Source organism: Salarias fasciatus, chromosome 8, assembly GCF_902148845.1.
Source record: "Salarias fasciatus chromosome 8, fSalaFa1.1, whole genome shotgun sequence".
Lineage (NCBI taxonomy): Eukaryota > Metazoa > Chordata > Actinopteri > Blenniiformes > Blenniidae > Salarias > Salarias fasciatus.
In genome coordinates, this window is record NC_043752.1 from 1181426 (window position 1) to 1205340 (window position 23915).

The following is a 23915-nucleotide window of genomic DNA, read 5'->3' on the forward strand; positions in this document are numbered from 1 at the left end:
TTCTTTCCCGCTGCGTGAGACTGAAGCACCCCACATAAAAAACACAGACGTGACATAAAAGGAGGCGCCTCCCCCGTAAACAGACCGTGATCCCGGCTTCAGGCGCCACATTAGACTCACGTGGTGAGGAGCCAGCGGGACTGCTTGGCCAGTCCCAGACAGGCCAGCAGGCAGATGATCAGGTCCAGGATGAGGAGCAGCAGGTAGGTCAGCCACCTGCACACACACACACACACACACACACACACCAGAAAATAAGTAAACCGCTGCCAGTGTCGACCTGGGTCAGCAAAATATGACTTTTGTTCAAGATAAATTCTACTTTCAGAAAATTCATGCCCCCTTAGCAGTAGTTCCAGCCTTCCACACAATACTTGCCTTTTTTTTGTGCTTCAGTAAGCTGAAAACTTTCCCAATGCCACAGAAGCCACGTCAAAAAGAAATATGGTTTCATTTTTGTGCCATAATTTCTGGACAATAAGTCACGTTCTGATTTCTTTTCATTTTTTTTCTCAGTAACCTGGCTTGTCACACATCACATTAAAAGAGAGTAACACAGTATATCAAAAAACAGCAGTACATAATATTGGTAACCAGAAAATGTCACTGAATGACCACAGAGAGCTGCTACAGCTCCACTGAAAAACCTCCATTACAACCAGATTTGACTGACGGAGCAAGAAAAACGTCTCCATGAAGGAAAATCTCCACAACAGAATTTAAAGTAAAAACAGAAACCTGTAAGAGAGCCGCAGCGAGAGTTCAGTGTGTGTCTGAGGTTTGTGTGGAAAAGCAGAAAAACTGCTGCCGTGATGAAGACGAGGAAAGCTGAGGAAGACGCTTCTATCCTCAGGTGTGACGGATCGTCCTGACAATACAGTAATCTGAACTCCCCACAGTAAGTCACACACACACACACACACACACACACACACACGCACAGAGTGACCTGGAGTGTGTGTTCGTGTTGACGGGGGTCTCCAGCTCAGTGTGACCATCTGCCGGCCGGACACTGCGAACATGTGCAGATGGTCAGTGATGAATGGATTCAGATCCATATGAGTGTGTGGGTGTGTCGTCCAGCTCTTCGGACAAGAGCCGTCATTGTTTCGATCAGATGTTATCGTCCCTGAGAGGGCCAAGAAAAAATGTTATCTCCACCATCAGAGACTCGCGCCTGTCATGAGGAAGAACGACGTTTACTGCAACTGTCCGAGAGTAAACAGCTCAAAGTCCAAAGTAAATTTAGGCCCAGATTTTCAAGTGAAAATGTAAAGTTTGTGTTGAATTTTGGGGATTCTGTTGAAACCAGAACACAAAAATGATGTGTTTACTTCAAACAATGTCAAGTTGATTCAACGGATTAAAATGTGTTTGATATTTTTCAACTAAATGTCTTTATTATTCCAAACATTCAGAGCATAATAAGTGAGAGCTGGTTGAAATGTGTTTAAATCAAGATGTCTGATGTTCAGGACGGGACGGCGGCCGCTCGTCCACGTCTAGCACGCATCACTTTGAGCACTTGTTCGCTTTTCCTTCCTGTCGACCTTTCCATCACACACATATCTTGCCCCACATCTCTCCCTCTTATTACTCACGCTCTCCCTTTCCCTCCCCCCCTCTTCGGCTTCATTTCTCTGCCTCGCCTCTCTTCCCCTCGAGCGCCACCTCCTTGTTGTTTCTCCTTCGCTTCATCTCTCCCCCTCCCGGCAGGGTTCAGTTCAAGGGCCACTGACATGCGAGGCACTTTGGTGGCACTGCCACTGTGTGTCTGTGACATCTTAATCCAATTAAAGTGTGCATTCAGAGGAGGGGCGGCGCAGCAGCACAATGGAAGAGCCCATTTTCTAAAGAAACAAAGGGTCTGATGTGCTGAAGGTATGAAAACCTGCGATGATAAACACACACAGGAGCTGCTGTACTGACAGGAGGGTCATCATGACGTCTACTTGTGGTCTATTTTAATATAAGATATTGTGTTTCAGCTCGTTTTGAGTAAAAGTGTTTTTTGAATGTCTCTGGTTGCTCTTGTTTTTCTCACAGAGTGTTTTTTTTTACTGTAACACTCCGGCTTCCAACACAACGAACTCCACGGAACCACGTTCCATTCTGCGAGTGATTTTCCGGCAGATTGTTCTTTGTGGAAACAGAGTCGGATTCGAATGCTCCTGTTTGCAGGTGTTTTCGTTAGATGTTCACAGCCCACATCGCCAAACCGCAGTCTGTCTGTGTGAGCAACGCCATTCGGCTCTGGAAAGCCAGCAAACAGATGAGATAATGAACCATCAACCTTTCCGTGGTCACCTCTCAGTCAAATGGAACTACAAGTTCACACCCAAGTCATTTTCATCAGTTTTACACTTCACGTCAGGTTGTGGTCACGGACAAAACTACACTTAGTTGTGTTTCTTTTAAAGACCTGAAACATGTCAACTGTTACATACAGCATGGACCATTACGGAGCAGGAAGTTTGTGTACAGAAAGAAGGAACCGTATTGGTGCAAAGTGCGTCATGTGACCTGACAGAGATACAGCCATCGAGCCCTGATCATTCAAAGGCAGCTTTTAAATGGAAGTACAGACATCCATGGACATACAGTTATTTCAATAGATGTATACCATTAAATGGTATCAAACGTTTAATAATGAAATCAAATATAATGTATGTTATTATGTTTGAAAAAAAAAAACCTCAATGTTGCTTTAAAACCAATTTACTGTTGCCAACTCCTCAGTCAAAAAAGTCCTAAGCTACATCTTCATCATCTAATTTGCTCATTTGCATATCTAGGTCAAATTAAGCGATGATGTCATTTTAAACTGATACATTGCTGCAAACTCCTCAGTCAGGAAGGTTGAACGACATCATCACACAGAAAGAAGGAACCGTATTGGTGCAAAGTGTGTCACATGACATGACAGAGCTACAGCCGTAGAGCCCTGATCGTTCAAAAGTAGTTTTTCAATGGAAGTACAGACATCTGTTGACATACATCTACTGTGTTTTATTATTCCTATACAAGTACAGAAATTCTATCTACGGCTACAAATCAACGTTGATTGGTGTTTTGTCTCACATTATCACATGGCAACATTTGAATAGATTTAGATTAATGTAGAGTTTCCTGTTTGAAATCTATTCCGTCAAGCGTCCAATTGTTTCATTAATCATAAATTCAGTTTTATAATAAATAATGGACCAAGCATCTTAAAGTTCCATGATGAGGGCATCCAAATTTTTACATATTTAAACATGTCTTCATAATGGTAATTACTTTGTTAGTTACTTTGCCAAGTAATTAGTTCCTTGTAAAATATTACAACTCGGTTACTTTTTGAAAAAGTAACGAGTAACTACAATTAATTACATTTTCAGAGTACCTTGTCCTACACTGGTAGTGATCAGGTAAGATGTAAGATGTTAAAAATAACCTGTCTGAGGGTCAGACACCCCTCATAGAGGGTTTCCTAAAGTGCAGAAGCACCAGGAAGTGTTTCCTGCTTGAAAATTTAAATCTGCTTCTGCAGTCAGCGTGGAGAAAATGAGACGGTCAGACGAAGAGGAGTTTATCAAAGGAGAGGCGAGCTTTAGGGCCTCAATTAGCAGGAATACATGTCTGTTCCTGGAGAGCATATTGTCATGTTTGCGTAACTCGGTTTGAGAACACGACACACACTGAGCGAGTAAATACACCACCGCTGGAGGTAACAGCTCTGAGGTGATAACTCCCATCAAAGAAACAGGCGCGCACACACACACACACACACACACACACTGCAGACTGTTTGGGAAGGCGAGGCGGTGATAATGAGTCCAATAAGTCCAGGCCGGCTGACTGCTTCTCGTCTGCCCACTCTATTAGCGCTGAGTTATCGGCAGTGCGGCGGAGTCACACCGCGGATCAATGCGAACACGGCGGCCCGTCCGGACAGAAACACCACTCAGCCAGTGCGAGCACGAGGAAGACGCCGGCCGCGGACCGGTTCCTGCTGCTGCTGCTGCTCCCAGACCATCAGAGGAGCGTCTCAGCAGTCATGACACGATGCCTTGGAAAACAGCTCTGACGACGCTGTGAGCTGCTCTGTCAGCTGTTAGCGGCTGCTCTCCAAATGTCTGCTTAAAGCAGCGATTGCTCACAATTTAATGCGTCTGTTTTTGAACGATCAGGGAGTTCCTCCTCACACACAATCACATTATCTTCTCCCATCGACCAAACGTCATGTGATCTATTCAGGTCAACATGCGCAGTGAAGCTACCGATACCACAAATGATCTGTTCCACTGAAACCTTAAACAGCTCAGTTATTAGAGGTATTCTAGATACATTTACTAGATTTCCAGGAACAAATGTATTTTAACTCCACATTATACATATTTTGAATTCTTTACTGCGGTCCAGAGACCAGTCTTGGCTGAAGACTCCAGTTACCGACACGATCTTGAACAGCTTCTTGAAAATTGCACTTTGTTGTATAAAATCCTTCCTAATTTTTTGCAATTCACCCAATATCAGATATTCCCACTCACACCTTTAGTAAGTCAGGCTCTTTCTTGTAAAGATGCTTGTTAGTAATGAGAAAGGAGCAGAGCTCTTTGCCTCTCGGATTTATTTACAAATAAAAAAAACAACCAAAAAACTGGAACGCCACAGATGTGTTCCTGTTAAAGCGAGGATATATTCTCAGTGATCTTTCAGCCACAGCATCACCCCCCCCCCACCTGCTCCTCACCTGTAGTACTCGATGTTCGCCGTCTGATCCGCCACGGTTGCCAGGTCCACTTTGGCCTCCTCCCAGTCGGGCAGGCCCAGCAGCTGTTTGATCACGTTGTCGGCCATCTGCTGCATGAACTGCAGCGTCTGCACGTAGTCGCCGCGCGTGGCGAAGATCTCGTCCAGCCGCGCCAGGTGCTGGTGCAGCGCGCTCTTCATGTTGCCCATGGTGCCGGTCACCTGCGGGTCGGATCGAGGAGGAGGGCGAGGTGAGACGACATTTTCCTCACGACTCTTTGCCACTTAATTTCTCAATTAACAGCTTCTTTAACAGCTTGCGGTGAAAAGACACTCGACTTTACGCCAGTTGCTCAGTATATTGATCGATCTCTGTTCAGATACAGTACTGTGAGCAGCTGTGACACTGTCACAGATGAGAAGCAGCTCTAAATATAGCTGATCCGTGTTGCTCCGAGCGAAGCTGCTGCCGCTCAGTCGGCGCTGGAGGAGTCCTCAGGAAACAACTGCCAGCATTTACACAAGGCTGATTTTCTAGGCTGCTGTCAGGAGTTACATGATGATCCTGAGCCACAGAATCACTGTGGAAATCCACGTCTTCTTTATGGGTGAACAACACACAGACAGGATTCATGCTCAGCTTGTGTGTCAGCCTCCACAAGTTTACCGCAAATACAAGATGGAAAGACAATCACGGCAATCATTCAACGCAACTTCCTGACATTTTTTTTTTACAGATTTTCCATAAATTCGTGGATGTTACAGAATTACTCCTACCTGTTTTGGTGTCAACCGAATGTTTTGAACTGCAAATACTGAACTGAATTAGAAGATAAATCTCTTTAAAGGTTTTTGAAATACATTCATTTCAATACACAAGCCTCCCCTGGTCCACATTAGTCTCATTTTGTCCAAAAGTACAACATTAAATCCACATAAACTCCGACTTAGGGCCTGTTTAGTGATTGAGAAGTGAGAACGGCGCTCAGAGCCACTGAAACCCAACGGCTCAGGTCCATCGCCATGGAAACGGGGGAAAACAGTTTTCCTGAAACACCGCTACTGCACAGACGAACCATGGTCGAAGTAAACAGTTCTTCTGCACAACTGAGAGTAGATGAACAATAACAGCAATGGCGACTGTCGTAATTGTTCGTAGTTTGCACACCGTTTCTGTGCAACCTGATGCAGTGTGTGTGTGTGTGTGTGTGTCTGAGTGTGTGTGTGTGTGTGCCTTATCTTTCAGTGCTGAAACAACCACGTCCCGCATGAAGGCAGAGCAGAAGACTGATCGATGGAAGACAGTTTATATATGAAAGCAGCAAACAGCCTTTTCTGCGGCTCTCTGTTATGATTCTCAAATGGGAGGCAGAGATTTACAGGACTTCACCTGCTCGCCAGTTTGCTTGAAACAAACACTCTGAATCAGTTAAGCTGCTGGTATTGACTGTACACTGCACTCCTTCATTGAAAACCCAAACCAACAGCAGCACAACCGAGTTTTCTGCACAGATATTTTCATCCTTCACCTTTCCTCTGAGTTACTTCGAGCTGACAGATGTTCCTCAGCGCTGAGCAGAGAACAGATTTCTGCTTGTAGCAACTGACCTTGGTCAACTTTTTTGAAACTTTTCCTCCAGACGTGAGGGAAAGGTGAGACGAGTCCGAACAGGAGCAGAGATCGGGGGGATGTGAGGGAGCGGGGATTCTGAGCGGGGGAGCCGGGGAAGAGTTCCATGTTCGGTAAACACAGCGGCTTGGAGAGCAGCCAGAACTCCAGCATCCAGAGGTGAAAGAACGCTCTGTCAGATTACTTCCCCAACTGATACCTCTCTAATGAGACCAACAGTTTGTTTACCTGTTTAAGTCCTGTAATCATACAGCCACTAATCCGTTCCCAAGGGGGGGGAGGCAGGCGGGGGGTAATCCACACAGGAAAACAAACAAACCGACGGCCCGACTCACTGACTGTGACTAGAAGACCCTTTACGCTGAGCAAATGTCTCATGTATTACAGCTAACCATCTCCTCCACTTTCATTACCGCACGATTTGCTTACAGGAGAATGCTGTTTACGGGGAAATGGCATTCATGGAGAGACATCCCGCTGTGTGGTAATTAAAAAGGGTAATGAACGCTCTCGTTGGGCGAGGGGCGCTTGGCATTCTCGGGAGAAACAACTCATATTGTTTGCTGAACCAGAGATGAGGACAGGTTGGGTGGAAGTAATTACTTCAATTCAGTCCACTGTTATTTCTGTAGGGCCAAATACAACACAGTCATCCGATCCAAATGATCAGAGTGAACCAGCAAGAGGAAGCCTGCAGAACCAGACTCACAGGTGCTGGAATTCTGAGCGTTTTCTCTACTTTCCTTCCATGAAGTTTTGCTTGTTGGCATCAAACTACATGGATTTTACTTCTGTGGACCTTCAAATCTGATCGTTTTCCTTTGTTTTTTGCATTTATAACATTCACATAAAAAAGGAAAAAAGCTCCTGATCCTGATCAAACCTGCCGGTTCTTTATCAGATCGCTTATCGACGCTTCTTCTTCCTGCTCGGGCTGCACTGATGAAATCGCAGATTTTAAAATAAGAAAAGGCGACGGGCTGATTCCCACCTCCTGTGTAAGAATCTTATCTCCGGCGCCGGCAGAGACAGCCGATCCAGCTAATCTCCCCGCCGCCTCGGTCTGATCCTCACCATGTAAGTGATTCTCACCCATCAAGATGATCCGAGTCCCAGCCGCCGTCTCCACCGTCTTTATCTCGATCTGACGCTTTCAGGCGACGCAGACTCCTCCTCTGCATCAAATCTTTCACTAATCATTCACAGCAAAGCGTGCAAAGCTATTCTACTGCGTTGTTCACTTCAATGTACCGGAGGGGAGCCAACCAACAGCACAAAAAAATTCTCAGAAAAGGGAATAAATGACATATCTGTGACAAACGACGCGTATCTCTTTATGCAGGCTCTGGCCCGGGGTGAGGCGAGAAGATCCAGATCAATGGGCATTGTGTGAAGACTCTCTATTCCATGAGCGAGTGTTTATCTGGAAGTCCTGAAGCGGTGTTTGAACAGGGAGACATGCTGTTTCTCCTTGTTTCTGCAGTGAACTCGGTACTTATGAATTCCATTGTTCACGCAGGCTTAAAATCAATCCGGTGTCTGCTGGGAAATCCAGTGTGCTCGCAACGCAAACACAGAGCGGCAATAATTACTAATATCATCAAAGATACGACTTTTACTGGGAGTGTAAATAGGAAACCTCGGATTAGAAATTGACTCTACTTCCAGTTGCCTGTGTGTGACTCTGCAGCTCGACGGACTATAAATACTAATTCCTGCGCCTGGATGCCGGGCCGGCGTTTGGGTCTGTAAGCCTGTCGGGGCCGGTTCAGACTCTCAGAGGAAGCAGATGAGAGGAACGGGAGCGCGGAACACAGAGAGGATGGAGGAGAACATCTTTAATTTAAGGCGCGAACCTCCCAGGGAGTGGGCGCCTCCGAGCGGAGACGGGTAATTGCCAGCCTTGTTGTGGATTCCACTCTGAACGTCGGTGTTCATTTCTCCTTCGTGGAACTGGTCGAAAACCCTCCCTATCACTTTCACATTTTATCCTAATTGTTTGATAATTGAAGCCGGAGCACTATATTTTAACAGCAGGGCAAAAGATAAGCTGCGGGATCAGATGGAGCGCTCTGCGTCTGACGGATGGCAGACGGAGTTTAATCAATTAAAACTGAATGAGGGAGTCGGAGCGTGAAATGGAACATGGGTCGGAGAGGCCCGGCTACTCGGTCACAGTCAAAAGACAGAGACCGTCTTCGGCGCTGTGCATCCAAGCTCAGCAGAACACTTCTTCGAGAATATATCTTCTTTTCTCTCGGCAGTCACAGAGCTTTGAAGAGTCGGTCCTGCAGGGCGGCGCTATGGAGCTAAAAATCAACACATGCAGCAAAGTCAAATCACAAACATGCAGTACGTTTACATGCAGCCAATAACCCTTTTAAAACCCGAACATTGGCAATAACCCAGTTGCGTGTGGCCATGTAAACGCCCCCAAAAACCCAAATAAGCTCATATTTGGGTTTTTAAAAATCCGAAAAAGACCGCTGGGTTACTCCTTTTCAAACCCGAATTTCTGTTCATATAATCGCGCATCGGGATGTCTCAGTCGAAAGAGACACTAAATACTGTTGTGGGCATGTTCTATCCACAAGGAATCTTGGTCTTTTGAGTACACGACCTACTTTTGACACAGTTTAGCTGCTACTGAGTAAATAAAATGTGCGGAAACGATCGTTCAGTTCTTCTCTTTTACTGAAAAAACGCTGCATCGCATCACTGAACACGTCACCACGTCTTGCCGACTCACACTCTTTTTCGAACAGCATGCAGAGAGAGCCTGCAGCGCCCCTCTTCTTCTGTGGTGTCTGTGTAAAATAAGGTTGAACATGCAAACAGCACACCTAGTGGCATGAAGTGCAAATGCAGTCATGACGTCGTCTGTGGCCGTGGTTTGAATGGAGAGATCCCGAATGAATGCGCTGACTTGTAAACGGGGTAACTCTCTGTTTAAGCATGTAAACGGGGTTTTCCGAATGTTTCAGACACTGGAATATTGACCTTAACCCGAATATTGACTGCATGTAAACGTAGTCATGGACTCTGAAGAGAGCTCTGAGGGCGAGTTGTGGCATCTGGCACTCAGACGTTAGCGGCTCATCCTTGTAGGTTGGGTTTGGGTTTGGGTCTTTAGCCTCTTTTATACGATGTTTTCAAGCAAAAACGGAAAACATCCATAGCGTTTTAGGGGTCCGTGTACACTCAAAGCCATGTAAACGGAGCCTAAAGTGGCTTCGATTGGTTGTGCGCCTCATATCTGAGGAGTCTGGAGGCCGGGGCAACACCTCAGACTCTTAATCTTCCTCAAGACATTCCTGAAGCATCTTCGTTTGAGTAAAGGCGTGTCATCCTGTAGGACCAGGCCACAGTCAGCAGAGAAGTTTTTCAGAGATACTGACCGCTGGAATCAGGAACTTGCTTGAATCCTTTCACCTGATCATAATAGTATCACACTTTTCAAAAAACACTTTTTTTTCCTGCTTGACCTTATCCCCCACTTTCGAGACATAACCAGTGTCCGGACACAAGCAGAACCATACCACACGGTGCAACCCTACACACAGCTGAGAGGGGTCTCACTGAGCCGCGAGAACCTTTCAAGGCTCGATTTATTTGAACAGCTTTGGCATTTAGAACGTTGTGAGGAAGCACTGGACACCCTGCTGGAAAATCCAAAGACCGCATCGATTGTTCTGCCGTGTCAGACGCAAAACAAATCCATGAACTGACAGGATGGGCCGTGTCGGACCGGGCCCGGCAGCCGAAAACCAGCGCTCTTTATTATTCATGATTCACATAATAATTCATTCACCCAAACGTGTTTACCTTTGGTGGCTGTTCACTGAGGCGGCAGCGGGAGGGTTAGAGGTCACAGCGTAATCACACTCTGTCGTTTTCCAAAACGCTTGATGGTGAAGACAGAATGAGACGTGAATGGTTCGACATGCACGTTCTGATCGAGATGGCAGCAGCAAAAAAAATAATAATGCTGAGCTAAGACTGAACACAAAGACGACGGCTTACTCCAGCAAGACTCCAGTTAACCCCGGACAGTCACTGCAAATCCGACTTTAATGTCTAAGCCCGGGAATTATCCGTCTATCCCTGCCCGGTCCGATCCTTCCTGGTGAACAGCACCCGGAGGCGATGGGGAACTTATCAGAAGGGAAGTATCCTGTATTTCCATGTTAGGTTTTCAGGAGCCGAAACACACAAATCAAACTCCTGCGAGTCACATTCAGTCCAACTCTGTCTTGAGTGGGCGGACCGGTGAAAACTGTGCCAAAATAACCTTTACAATGAAACTTTTTTCTATGTGTTTTCGACAAAACAAATTATCACTCCTGAAAATGACTACAATCTCAACATAAAGCCAATTTTAATCAAATCTTCTGGTGCAAAATACAGAGAAATGTCTTAAAAACCTCTCCTGTAGCTGCATGTTTTTACATGCATGGCTTTGAGGACAGTTTACTCGTTTTCACTGCAGCATCGGGGATATCTCGGCTCAGTGGCTCAGTGTTATTCTTCAGAAGTTTGTTAAAATGGAATCACATTTTCACCGAGTTTTGTTCCTCTTTCGCTTTTGAAAATGTCTTTATAACTTTTTTATATTTACAGAAAATATACATAGCCTCATAAAAACAGTCAGGGCTATTTTTACGTTGCTGGCGTTTTTATAAAATGAAATGATTCCTCTGCTAACTGGGGTGTTAGTTCCAGGTCAGCTGTACTCTGGAACCCATGTTTAACACACCCACGGTGAAGGTTACCGAAAGAAACAGATGTGGAGGCGAAGAACAGATTGCAGCAATTAAATTAAAGAAGAAAAAAAAAAAACCGGCTGATGATTAGTTTATTAAAAACAAGCCCTTCTCATTTAGAGCGATGTATTTATGTATCGCTGGTGAGCAGCGCTGCCTTCAGAGGTGTGGAATCCACAATAGTCCCACTTTTTCATTAGTTTCTCACCTCTGGACGAGACAATGGCGAAACCAGCCTGAAGCTGAAGCAAAAGAAAGGCTCCATGCAGGTCTGGGAACATGCCAAATTGATAAAACGGGCTTCACTTTTGAGGACTCTGGAAAGAAAATGCATTGAGATTTAGAGAAAATGGATTCCGAACACGGTCTGATGAATCTGAAGTATAAGCTCCCATTTATATTGTTCTTTCTCTCCACTGCCCTGATTTCCTTCCCTTCTGTTTATTCTTCTCCCCTCCCCCTTGAAGCTGTACCCTCCTAATAAGAAGAATTTAAAATCACAAAAGAAACACAAGGAATCAAACTACCCTACATATCTCTGTGTTTCCTGCATAACTCAGTGATTTCCTCTTGTTAACCCCCCCATGCATTATGAATCTCTCACTGGAGTGAAGAAATACGCTTGTTTGTACTCATGAAGAAGGCAAAAGTCCAAAACATGTCAGAGCTCAGCGACACCGACCCAGAAACTCTCACAACGCCCGACAATACCGCGGAACACAGCGTCGCAATTTCAATTCCCCCCGCGAGTTCATAAACATCACGAGCATTAACTCCAGACCGAAACTAATCAGCAGCTCCACGGCGGATGAAAGAAGCGGGAGAAAGAAAGCGTCTGCAGACAATGAGCGGAACTCCTTTCCCTTCTTCCTCCGTCAGTGTGAACCGCCTGGCCTCTCCGAGCCGGGCGAAAAGCCGCCTGTGTGGGACCCAGAGGGCGGCCGGGCCTCCATTGTCGCCGGTTTCAATCCCGATTTCAATCCTGACTCTGCCAATCAGACGGGCTCGCGGCGCTCCGTCCTCCGCCCAATCAGAGCGCTTTGTCTCCCGGGCTCACGGCTGATTAGGTGGGGGGAGACTGGGAACTGTGAGCGGCACACTGGGCTCTTTGTCCTGCGCCCAGAATTAGACTCCTTAACAGTCTGCAGCGGCGTGCAATGAAGCCACTCATGCACGAACACGCCAGCACACACACACACACACACACACACACACACGCGAGACGCTCAAATAAAGGGCCACCATGTCCAATTATGTATTTGCACAAGTTCACACGTCCCGGAGGAGACGCGCCCGGGGGCTTTCCGATGAGCTCTATGCTAATGCTTTCTGCTCTCTTGCTAATATGTCGGAAAAATAAACGCGGCTAAGTGCTTTCTGGGACTAACGCCGAACGCCGTGTGAATACCAACAACGCGGCGTGGAAGAGTCTGCGTGAGGGCCGCTCAAACGTCTAGTTCACGCCGCCGAAGTGGAGTCAATCAGAGAGGGGCGACGTGTCTAACACCACCCGGCCGACGCTAATCCACGCCAGCGCATCCGCCAGGCCTCTGCCACGCCACTGGCTTTCAGTTCGCGGGATTCAGCAGGCTAAGACCCGCGATGCATTAAAATGGAGAGATGTCCTTAAAAAACAAAACGCGGCGCGGGTCGTGGGCTCGCAGCCCCCGGCTGAGTGGCTCACACGCCGCCGCATTAATCTCCATTAACACAGATGGAGACTTAATCCCTCCTCTTTGACAACAAGTCAGCCGGAGTTTGTGGCGGCGCTGGCACGGCGGCGGCGGGAGAACCGGGGGAACACCAAGGCACTGCTAATCTCAGAGGACACTCATTCAGCCCGGCGCTGATCGGAATGATTCTGATCAACAAGTGTGTAGAGAGAGCGACGCCCCTCTTCAGCTGAATATCTCCGTTTTCTTCAGGCTCACTGAGTGTTGCTGGTTGGACTGATTCTTGTCTCTGATTGGACGGTGGAGTTGAGGAAGCCATAATGACGACCGGTGTGAAAGCTTTTCAGAATTTCAGAGGCTAGACGGCTCCCAAAATTGAATTTTTTTGAAAATGCTCCGAGTCTGTCTCCATGGAAACGGAGGAAAATGCAGCCTTCCTCGAACGCTGCGACTGTACGTGTGCTGCTCTGCACATGCTCAGTAGCTCTACAGTCAGAATGACGCCTGCCTGCAGCGTGTCGTGGCTCCTGGTCCAGATTCTCCTGGACTCGGTGGTTTTATAGCTGATTTACCCGTTATAGCAATCCGCTTCGTCGTCTGGCCACACGGCCCTGCAGAGGAGAACATGCAAACTCCACTACAATGACACCTCAGCATTAGCCTGATGAATTCTTCCTCCCATAGCAAGGACTTTGCTTTGAATGAATTAAGAGACTCATTTAAGAATCCACAATCTCTTAAAAACTTACTGCACCCTACAAACTTCCATGGAGGCGTTCAGTCCAGCTTGAAATATAGCCATCGTATTTTTCCTCACATTGCTTTTGTCTCCAGTGGACACTGTGCCGTTTCTGAAGCCGTCACTGCAGACAGACGAGCACAGAACTCTAAGATCTCCCATCTGCTGAGAACAAGAACATCTCCTTCAGTCTCTTTGAGTCTGAGTTTTGACAACAGTCACGGAAACGGCTGGTGTGAAATGTACAAGCGCGAAGCATATGAAGGGCAGGTAAAAATAGAAAAGCATCACGGACATGTACAGAGCGGCTCTCTGTTTGGAGCCGAGGCCGGGAGGACTGCGTGGCGCTGCAAAGAAAATCTATAAAAAGACCATTAAAACATTTAAAGGTGCACTAAATTGACTCCTTTAGGACCGTCCTCCTCTTTTCTGCGAATACATTGAGAAGCCTTGTTCATGTTCACCAACAAATTGCACAAGTTAAAGTGTTTTTTAATTCTCAAACATACAGAGGACAAAGATATTCAGCTCCGTGCTTCACCTACCAGACTGTCCACGCCGCCCAGAGTGTGATTGGCGTTGTACAAGGAGTAGGTCAACTGGTACACGCCATCGTTGGTCTCACTGTTGCCATAGAAACCCACCCCAACCGCAACACTGTGAATAAAAAAAGCAGAGGAAGAAGAAGAGGGGGTGTTTACAGACAGGCGATGCATTAACACCACTGACGAAATCAAGTTCACAAAACCCGAACAGAGAGCTCAGGACGTGCAGTTTATCTGATACGAAGAAACGCTGACGTCCACACCTTTTAAATCCTGAAATGTTTTAATACGATCAAATCTGCTTCAAACACAGAAGGACAGAAAAAAGCAGCACCTGCACAACAGTTCATAAATATTTGATGCCTCGTGGCCTTTATCACGAAGTGGTATCATTAATTTTCCCATCAAGCCTGACATTTGGACAAACATGAAAAAGTTAATGAGGTACTTTGGGAAACGTTATTCGGTGCATCTGAAGGCCGGGTGTGAGCGGCAGACCCGCCGGGGCGGCGCCGGCCCGTCTCACAAGAGGTTCAGGTTCAGCAAAGACCCCATCCAGGTTCTTCCTCCGTGGAAACACTTCTGCGGCTCGTTTACCCAAAACATCCGGCGACTCGGGCTGCAGCGCAAACTCTTAAAGGGCCGTTTAAAACACACACATATCAATAATGAATCAACAAAGAAATAAATACTATGGAGAAGCTGTTAGTCTCTGTGAACAGCACTGTCTGAACCAGAAATCATACAGCCCAGAGTTGTGGGATGCGTGTGAGAGATTCTCAGCCCAGATTTGCATATTCAGCCATCCAAGGATTTAATTTGTGGATCTGGAGAATCAGCACAAACAAACCAACGACCAGCACGCTTTTAAGTCCGTCCGAGCTTCACTTCTTTTCCATAAATGCCGTCAGACTGCGTGAGCAACACGACGTCTGGGACGAGAATCCCATCAGAAAACAAACCGGCGGAAATGCTGAACCTTCAGAGGAGAAGAACCCGTCAAACATCCAATAACGATCTCTGAGCGCTTCGTTCGCAGAGCCGTGAAGCCGATTCTGACGGTGGAGCTCAAACCCTCGGCTAACATCCAGCCCTCGGGAAGCTTTCTGCTGAACCGGTGGAACCCGAGACAACCTCACAGCCGAGAGACGAAGACAACGCAAAACCTCAGGAAGACTCTCCTCACTCAGAGAAAACCATCCGGACAACAGACGGGCCGACGGCATCCACAAATAACTCCACTGATTTAAAACAGCAGAGGCTATTTCCTCATTAGTCCGGTGAGAATCAGGTCTCATCAGCTGCCCCCCTGCAGATAAACCTCCAGCTTTTACTGGGAGAAAACTTCAAAATCAGACACGAAGCGTCGACGTGGAGAGAAGAAACCCACGTGGGAGAACATGCAAACTCCACACAGAACGGGCAAATACAATAAATACAAGAAGAAGTCAGCAGAATACTCAGGCTAACAACACAATCATATTAAATACAAAGATAGAAGAACATGAAAATCCCTTAAAAGCTGATAAACTAATACGAAGGATCAGAGCAGGAGAAACAAGGAGACGAGCGAACAAAGCAGGAAGCAACAGATGAGCCGAGCCGGCCTCCTGCTCCCACACACATCCACATTTAACGGCAGGAAATATGACTAAACGCCTTCTCGCTGTGAAGTTTTCTCTTTCCTCTCCTCATATCTCTGCGATCACAGAGCAGCCTCCACACCACATCGCTCTCTCCGTTTCAGCTTTTTAAGGGTCGAAGGTCTCCAGAGAGGGAAGAAGGGGAAAAGGAGAAAAATCTCGCATATATTTTCGAGCCGGTTTTCGCTCCCCGAAACCCTGTCAGATCTTTTCAGCCCGCTCCTCGGAGAACCCGCCGTGTAATTGGAGGAGAAAGAAAAGCATAGATGTGAGTCGGCGTGTAGTGAGCAGGAGTCTGAACTGTCACATCCAGGAAAGAGAAGTGGATAAAAGACAGAGAATGAAGGAAGCACAAAAAAAAAACCCCAGCTCGCAGCAGAAAGAAGCCTCTCGGGGACTTTATATACACTGTGACATGTTTGAATAGTTGACATTTTGCCCCAGAATGGCAGCAGTGAATCCCCCGAGATGACAAATACAGTCCAGTGGCTCTGTGTCTGACCCTGAAGGCTCCACCAAAAAGCCCCGTCAAACACAAAAAAAGCCCCTTTCTCCAAACTCCGGCCGCTGAAAGGAATAAAACATCCTGCAAAAAAAAACCAAACTGTGCAGCAAAAACATCTTTGTTGAGGTCGACATGCACCAGGAAGAGGATTAAATGAGGGTAATTGCTGTAGATTTGAGGTGAATTCAACGTCTGCATCGACTCGACCTCTTTATATTACTCTTTTATGATTGTTTCCAACATTTCAGGTTAATGTGATTAATCTGCGCTTTTCAAGTTTCACGCCAAGGACGATTATTGCTGCTGCAGACGAGACGTTAATGAAATGAAAAACCCAGATTAGTTTAGGAGAAAAACTCGAGTTTGATCATTTGCGGTGTTTTTTTTAGGAGAATATTTGAATTGGTTCCAACAATATCGACGAGACGCATAAATCCGCTGAAAAGCTTTATGTTTAAGAAGCTTTTGAAAAGCATGAGCGGCGACACATTCTTCAGTTAACGCATCGTTTCACTTCAACATGAAGATCTGCAAGAAAAATTACCTTTATCCTAAATCATTTTTAATGAAATACTGAAATAATCCAATTTTTCTGACACTGAGAACTTTAAAAAACAAAATCTTGAATATTCCATTCATGTCTTCAGATTTTACGAATTGAATTAAGTAAAAAAGCTGAACTTTATTATTATCTTCTAAATTCATCCACGAGCTCCACATGTGATCCGTCTGGAATCAGCTTCAGAGAAAAGTCAAAGAGCGGAGAAGAAAACAGTGTTTTTAACCTCCAAACTGCAGAAATGCTTCATCATAAACACTTAAAAAACGAGCTCCGGTCGACAAACAGGGCTTAATTTAAGTAAAGCTTACGAACCCTTTTGTAAATCTCCAGCCACCTTTTATACTCATAAATGTCTCATTTTGGTTTTTGCGTGTCTGCCAAACTGCAAATGATTTCTTTTTTCTTCTTCTTCTTCTATGATTGATTTATAAGAAAGGTCACTTCTGGAATAATGAATATCTTCTCCGGTTGCAGAATCAAGGTCGCGTCCGGCTAATGAAGCCGGGAATCCATCAGCGCGCCGCGAAGCCATTACGCCGGAACAGCCGCCGTTTTCACGCCTCCTGCCGTCAGAAGCATCCGTCCCGGGACCGATTCTCTCTGAAACTGGCCGTTTGGAGGACGTGAAGGTGACAGATGGGATCGCTTGTTGTGGCAGACCGGGCGGCTCTGACGGTTATTTTATTCAAATTTTACACCTTACAGCTGATTCTGTCTGTCCATAAAACATCTCAGTGATTTGTACTTATTTTATTTGCTTAACTGGCGAGGTTACGCTGTGGAAAACACTTGGTACTGCAATGTTTTTCTAACATTTGATGCCCTGTGGTACAAACTTCCTGCTGACACACTCACGTCTTTAAAATCAGGATAATCAGGACAATAGATTTCACATTTTCTTACAATTATCTTAATGAAGTTGTTACTTTATTAGTGCCTTCCTTAAACACTTTGTTTTAATGTATTTTATAATCTTAGTTTCTCAGGATTAAGATTCTTTCAACAATGTCCCTGTGAAGCAGTGAACTGTTTGAACAGAGACTGACTTGCTTGCTTGATGCACACGGTGCAGGGTTATTATCAATCAAGCTTCATATACAAGCGTTTCCTGCAGGTTCGCGCAAATTTAAGGGACGACTGACAAAATAAAACTGAATAAGTGAAGAAAGGAAAACAGGAAATGCAAAAAAAAAAGAAAGAAAACAAGCATTAAAATGCATAATGGGAATGAATGAAGTCAGTTGTCAGGGACTGGAGCGGCTGAAGGACACTGTAAGATTTAATTCTGATTTTAAAGCCTCACTGGTGTCCATATCCTGCATCTGAGGCAGAATGAGCTGCGATTCACAGAGATCCTCACACCGGGAGGGTAAACAGCCTGCCACTGTCAGCAGGAACGCCTCCATCGGTCTAATTACGGCGGCGAGGCGCTGCGCGGCGGGCGGCGGAGCCACATCTGCTCCGACGCCGTTAATCTGAACGGACACGGCGGCGTGTCAGCCCGGGCCGCTGTCAAACACGGTTAGAGCGGGACGACGGAAAGGGGGGCGGGGCCATAACACAGGGGCCAAACATGAGCGTGGAGGAAGCAACACGTGGAAGAGGAGAGAAAGTAGAAAGTAGTAGGAGAGATTTCCAATGTGAGGATCCGACCATCAGCTTCCTCTAAAGAGACAGCAAAGTCATGTTTGTGATTATAAAACCTGAACGACTCAATTCTTCCATTTTTAAAAAGGCTTCAGCTCGAGAGCCAAGAAATCCTTCTGGATTCTGGAGATCATCTCAACGTGAGTCAAAACACAACAACAGCTTGACAAATATCCTGCGCGTCAGAACACACCACCCGTCACACACTCCCGGCTTCCGGCTCGGTTTTCACGCTCCCGTCTCCAACGAGGGGCAGGATGACGGATCGGAGGCCGTTTGAGAAGGAGCGCATAAATGATTCAACATAATGGAACGCCGTCTGACGGCGTCCAGCGCGCCACACGCGGCTAAACGTCGCGCGATTAGCGCTTCGCCGCCGTTCTGAGTGACTCAGACGTAATCTGACACTCAGGATGTTTGTCACTGAGCTTTTAGTGGACAGATTTTCCCCTGGAAAAACCGAAATCTCTTTAAATAGCTGGAAGGGAGAAGCTGCTCAGAGACAAAGTGACGAAACGCGATGTGTCACCGTTATCTCCCTGCATTCAGCGTTCGGGAGCGTCTATTGACTAATTCCGCTGAATTAAACAGAATTCACTGTTCGTCACATTCCCAGGTTTCATGACGCGTTTTCACTTCAAACGTCGTGGTGTAAACGGAGACTTAAAGGCAGGTTCTGGAGTCGTGGGGGGAACCGGGACCCTGACGGCGCTCTCGTTCACCTCAGATGATCCCAGTTTTTATCCCAATTCCTTCACTGAAGCGGGAGAACAGTTTTCTAGAGCGATACAGACGCTTGATTAAGCTCCTGCGACGTCAAAGAGAAGCTGATTTTGTGGCGAGGTGTGAGTTTCGGGACGCGTGTTTTGTAATAATTTAGCCTCGAGGGTTAAATTAATATTTCCAACTGGCCGCCGCTCACATAATGGCGTTCTTTGTGAGGGTAGCGCAGGTCTTCTCCTCATGACGTGTGTGTGTGCGTGTGTGTGTGTGCGTGCTGCGTCAGGCCTCGTGGCTCCCGTGACTTTATGACAAACGACACGCCGACGTTTAGTCCGGAGCCGCCACGCTCCGTCGGTCGATCCGGATTCTGACGCAGCGGCGGACGGTCAGACGTAAAAAACACGCAGCACACGCTGCAACGCTGATATCGTTAGTCGGCTGGAGAATCCCGGCCAAACCAGTGTCGCTTGACATCAACAAAGTTTTCAGCTCGACGCAAACTTGATGAGATTCAGCCGCTCGGAGCCAAAACAGATCAGGACGAACGCGGCGCCGCTCGGCAGGAAACACTGGGCCGCGGCGTCTGGAACCACAGCAACAGCTGGAAAAGCCCAATTCTGACCGTTCATCTGCTCCGTTCAGCGCAGACAGCCGCCCTGCTCGCTAATGAAACATATCTGAGGCCAGAAAAACTGAAACTCGTCACAAATAACCTCGTGTTCGGCGTGATCGCCGTGTGTTTCTGCGTCTCGCTCTCAGCAGTGGAAACTGGATTTGTTCTAATGAGTCAGCGGCGCTCGGTGAACTTCATCGTATGCCAGGTGAGGCGTGCAGCGTTTGGCCGGGAGGAATGTTATTTACATCCACATTAAGAGTTCAAACCGCAGCATGAATGAACAATGAAGCTGCAGTTCTCCTGCAGAAACACTAACGGGGCTTTTTTGGCTGGAAGAGAGACTCCAACCCCAAATATTTATCCTCAATACATTATTTCTCTGTCTTCTTCTTCTTCCCCTCTTACAAAATAAATTCGTCTTTATAGACGGAATTTCTTGATGCATCGTTGATAAAGTGAAGCATTTTATTTACTTATGGAGTTATTCATCTTTTCCCAGTAAAATAAATCAGATGAAGACTATAAATCATTGTTGCTTTACATTATTTACATATCGTGGCCCATTAACTTTGATATATTGTATTATTTTTTCTTAAAGCTGCTGTAGGCAGGATTTTGCTAGTCAGTGCTAATGTTTCTGTGTTTTCTTTGGATTAAATGTTAGAGTATCCATTGATAATCCTTTAGGAGTGTAGCATCACTGCTCTACCGCGAGGGCGCAGCGTTTCCATCTGTCTCTGTTCTGAGCTGAAAAGGAATCTCGACAGCTCCAGGTATCTTTGACCAATCAGAAGAGCCCATGAGGCTCTAACCGTGATTGGTCGAGGGGCGTTCGTCGCACATTCTTGTGGGAGGGGCTTAACTTGCGTAAGGGCGTGATGTCAGAGAAAACAGGACAGGATTGGCTGTGCTGGGTTTCAAATTGCCATCTTAGATGGGTCAAATCGCCATCTTGCTTAGGTAACCCTAAGCAAGATGGCGGAGATGCCGAATCCTGCCTACAGCAGCTTTAATGTAAATGAAGGGATGTTCACCTATCATTGAAAACATTTATTTAATCGATTAATTTGGACTTCCTGGATGAACAAAATATGCTAAAACACAATTGTGTATTTATTTATTGTGTAATGTATGTAGACTAACCCATTAACTTACACTTATCTTAACTTGGTTCTTCAACAGGTTTGCAAAAATGCAAAAAATGAGTGTATTTTTTTCTTTTACTACACAGTGAAAAAACATATTTGATATATTTTCATTTTTCTTTCATTCAAAGAAAAAAACTCAATCATTTTGCATAAAAAAGATTGACGAAAACAAGAACCAAATCTACGGGTGTGAAAACATTATAGAACAATGACAAAGTTAACTTCAGGATTAATTTGGATAAAACTACTTCCTTGAAATGTTTCTGGTTTCTGTGTTTTGAGGGGAGCGTGTTGGAACACACACTACCTGCCTTTCTGGATGGTAACTCTGTGACTAACGGGGGTCGAGCACCAGGCTGCCCCGCTCATTCACACACCTCCCCTGCCAACACGCCAACACGCCCACGGCAGGACGCTTTCCACGCCGTGGGCAGAGAGCTCCACTGCCAACAGGATCATTTGGTTATTTGCGGAGCCGGGATGAAAATACACAACAATGGTGCCAATTTTCTGATAAATCACCGGCAAGGAGCTCCGGGGATTCAGAGAAAACACGCGCAGCCTGTGAGTCACAAAGCAGAAATCACTGGAAGATGCACAAAAGGTAACCCTGCTCAGATTTGATCTGCTTCAGAGTCTGAGGAGGACGGCAGACGGATCAAAGGAAGATCTGACGACAGGTGGAAATATGCAGAGGAAAGAGGAGCCGTCTCCGGAGGGAAGAGACGGACCGACAGGCATGCAGAGCAGAAACGGCGGCGGCGGCGGCGGCGGCTCACCAGGTGAGGAGTCCGGCCGCCACGGCCGACCAGGTGACGCAGCAGGAGCCGGGCTTCTTGCTCTCGTCGTCCTCGTCCTTGCGGCAGCAGCACAGGCAGCTCAGGTAGACGGCCAGACACAGCAGGTTGAGGCCGAGGCCGGCGGCCGCCACGCAGCCCAGGAACATGAGGGACTGCAGGGGGAGAGGCAGGGACAGCGGGGGGCCGGCCGTGAGACCACCGGGAACCAGACCACCACACCCAAAAAGCTGCTAAAGCCACAAACAAAGTGCAAACAGACTTATAGGCTCTGGATCATCATGGTTTGGTATTTGTGTGTTTTTTTGTTAAAATTCCTGGAAACATCTTGAGAAATAGTTGCGATTTCTCCTAAAATTCCATCATGTACAGAATGATTCTTGTACAGAGATACTTTTCATTAAAGGAATAGCATTTTTGACTGTATCTATGCTGCATCCCTGAATATTTTTGGCCATGGTGATACAGCATGGCACTATTTCTGACAATACAACCAGATTTTTGGAAAAAAAAGCATCATATTTATGATATCTTTAGATTCATTTATCTCATGGACCCACACAGCTTACCAGGGTGTTTTTTTAGAGTATTTATGACAATATGATGGGATTGTAAAATGTCTGGGCTCTACAGAGCAAACAGAAAAGACATCAATGTAATTATGATCAATACATTTGTTTTTTTGCTCATTTCATCAAAACAAATGTAAATTATTGGTTTAAATGTGTTCAGTTTTCTTCACGTCAAGATTGTTTTCCGGCTCCTGATGATTTACATTTGAACAGCTCCGGCTCCCGCAGTCCCTTCTGGCCATTGAAATGCTTGTAAAGTCACAGTACAGCTTTCTGTTGCCTCAAAAAGTGAATTTAGCTGCTTGAAAGGACTGAAAGGATCACAGCAAAACTCTGAAACAGGGCCGTCAGAATGAAACCAAGACATTTGGATTCAAAAACAACGTTTTATATGCACAGCAATCACTTTCTGACAAATGCTTCAGAGCTCCGGCTTTAACAGTCTGAGTGCGCTCACACTGACAGACATCGAAAAAAAAAAAAAAATCTTCTTTTTGGAGCAACGCCGACTCGTTGAGGATCCGTGAGAAACAGCAGATCTGCGGAGAGTTTTCCCATCCTCTCCGCTCGATTTTCCTCACTTTAATACTTTTGCGAGTTGAATGAAGACGATCACTTATTTGTGGGACGTCCGCAGAGCGACGTTCTGCTGAAGGAGCAGAACTTCTGCACCAAACAGTTCAGCGTCTCACCTGCAAGCTTCACGACGAAGAGCCAGAAGGCCGCCATGCTTTCACCCTGCAGCTCAACGCAAGCGCCAGACCTCCACTTGTTGAAACACACTGAAAAGTTCAAACTCTGACCAACTTTTTTTGAACTTGTTTTGAGTGAAAATGTGTCATTTTACTTTATACTACATTTTTTTTCCTTAAATTAAGATACTTTTACTTTGAAATAAGTAAAAAATCTGCCAATAGAACAAATGAAAAACATCTCGATTTCAGAGAACTTCTCTTAAATATTTACGTGAACGTATCTCAAATCAAGTAAAATGAGACATTTTCACTACAAAATAAGTAAAAAAAAAAAAAAAGATAAGATTTTTTGCAGTGTTTATTACTTTTGAGGCTTCAATTTTACTTAATTCGACATTTACACGATATTTTCAAGTGAAAACAGAAAACCTTCATTGGATTTTGATGTCCATTTAAAAGTCAATGTGCACAAGAAAGTTCAGAGAGAAACTTCTGGATTCTGGTTTTCGGCCGTTCTGCCTGTCAGCAGCTTCATGGAGTCTCGCCTGCAGCTGGACCTGCAGACCTGCAGACCTCCTCATGTTCCTCTGCTCCCACCCTGCCCTCTTCATCCCTCCTCCTCATCCTCCTCCTGCCCCCGTTCTGCCGTCCACCAGAGATGACGAAAATAGCAACAGGACCGCCGGAATCAGCTTCCAGTGACTTCTGCGTCCGTCTGTGAGCAGATGGGTCTGTTCAGGCGCCGCACCTCTGACTCTTCCTTCTCGGCGAGTCTGAGATCTTTCTGGCGCCGAGCCATCTGGTCCTCCTGCGTCCCCGAGTCCAGCGGTGGGACTCAGACCCAGAAACAGAGGAATCGGCAGGAACATGGCGGCGTAAACCGAACAATCTTCCAGGAGGCAGGCGGCAGCATCAATAATCTC

General features: G+C 46.1%; 1 protein-coding gene across 2 annotated transcripts in view; it reads right to left on the bottom strand.

Annotated features, from left to right (window-relative positions):
* The window catches only part of ttyh2 (tweety family member 2), a 53458-nt gene that overhangs the window by 14722 nt on the left and 14821 nt on the right, over positions 1-23915 (bottom strand). For both annotated transcript variants that reach the window (XM_030098751.1, XM_030098750.1), the window contains exons 2-5: positions 21708-21880; positions 14085-14196; positions 4736-4956; positions 121-216 (exon numbers count right to left, since the gene is read on the bottom strand). In XM_030098751.1, the coding sequence (XP_029954611.1) occupies positions 121-216; positions 4736-4956; positions 14085-14196; positions 21708-21880 (602 nt within the window). The remainder of the gene's footprint in view (positions 1-120; positions 217-4735; positions 4957-14084; positions 14197-21707; positions 21881-23915) is intronic.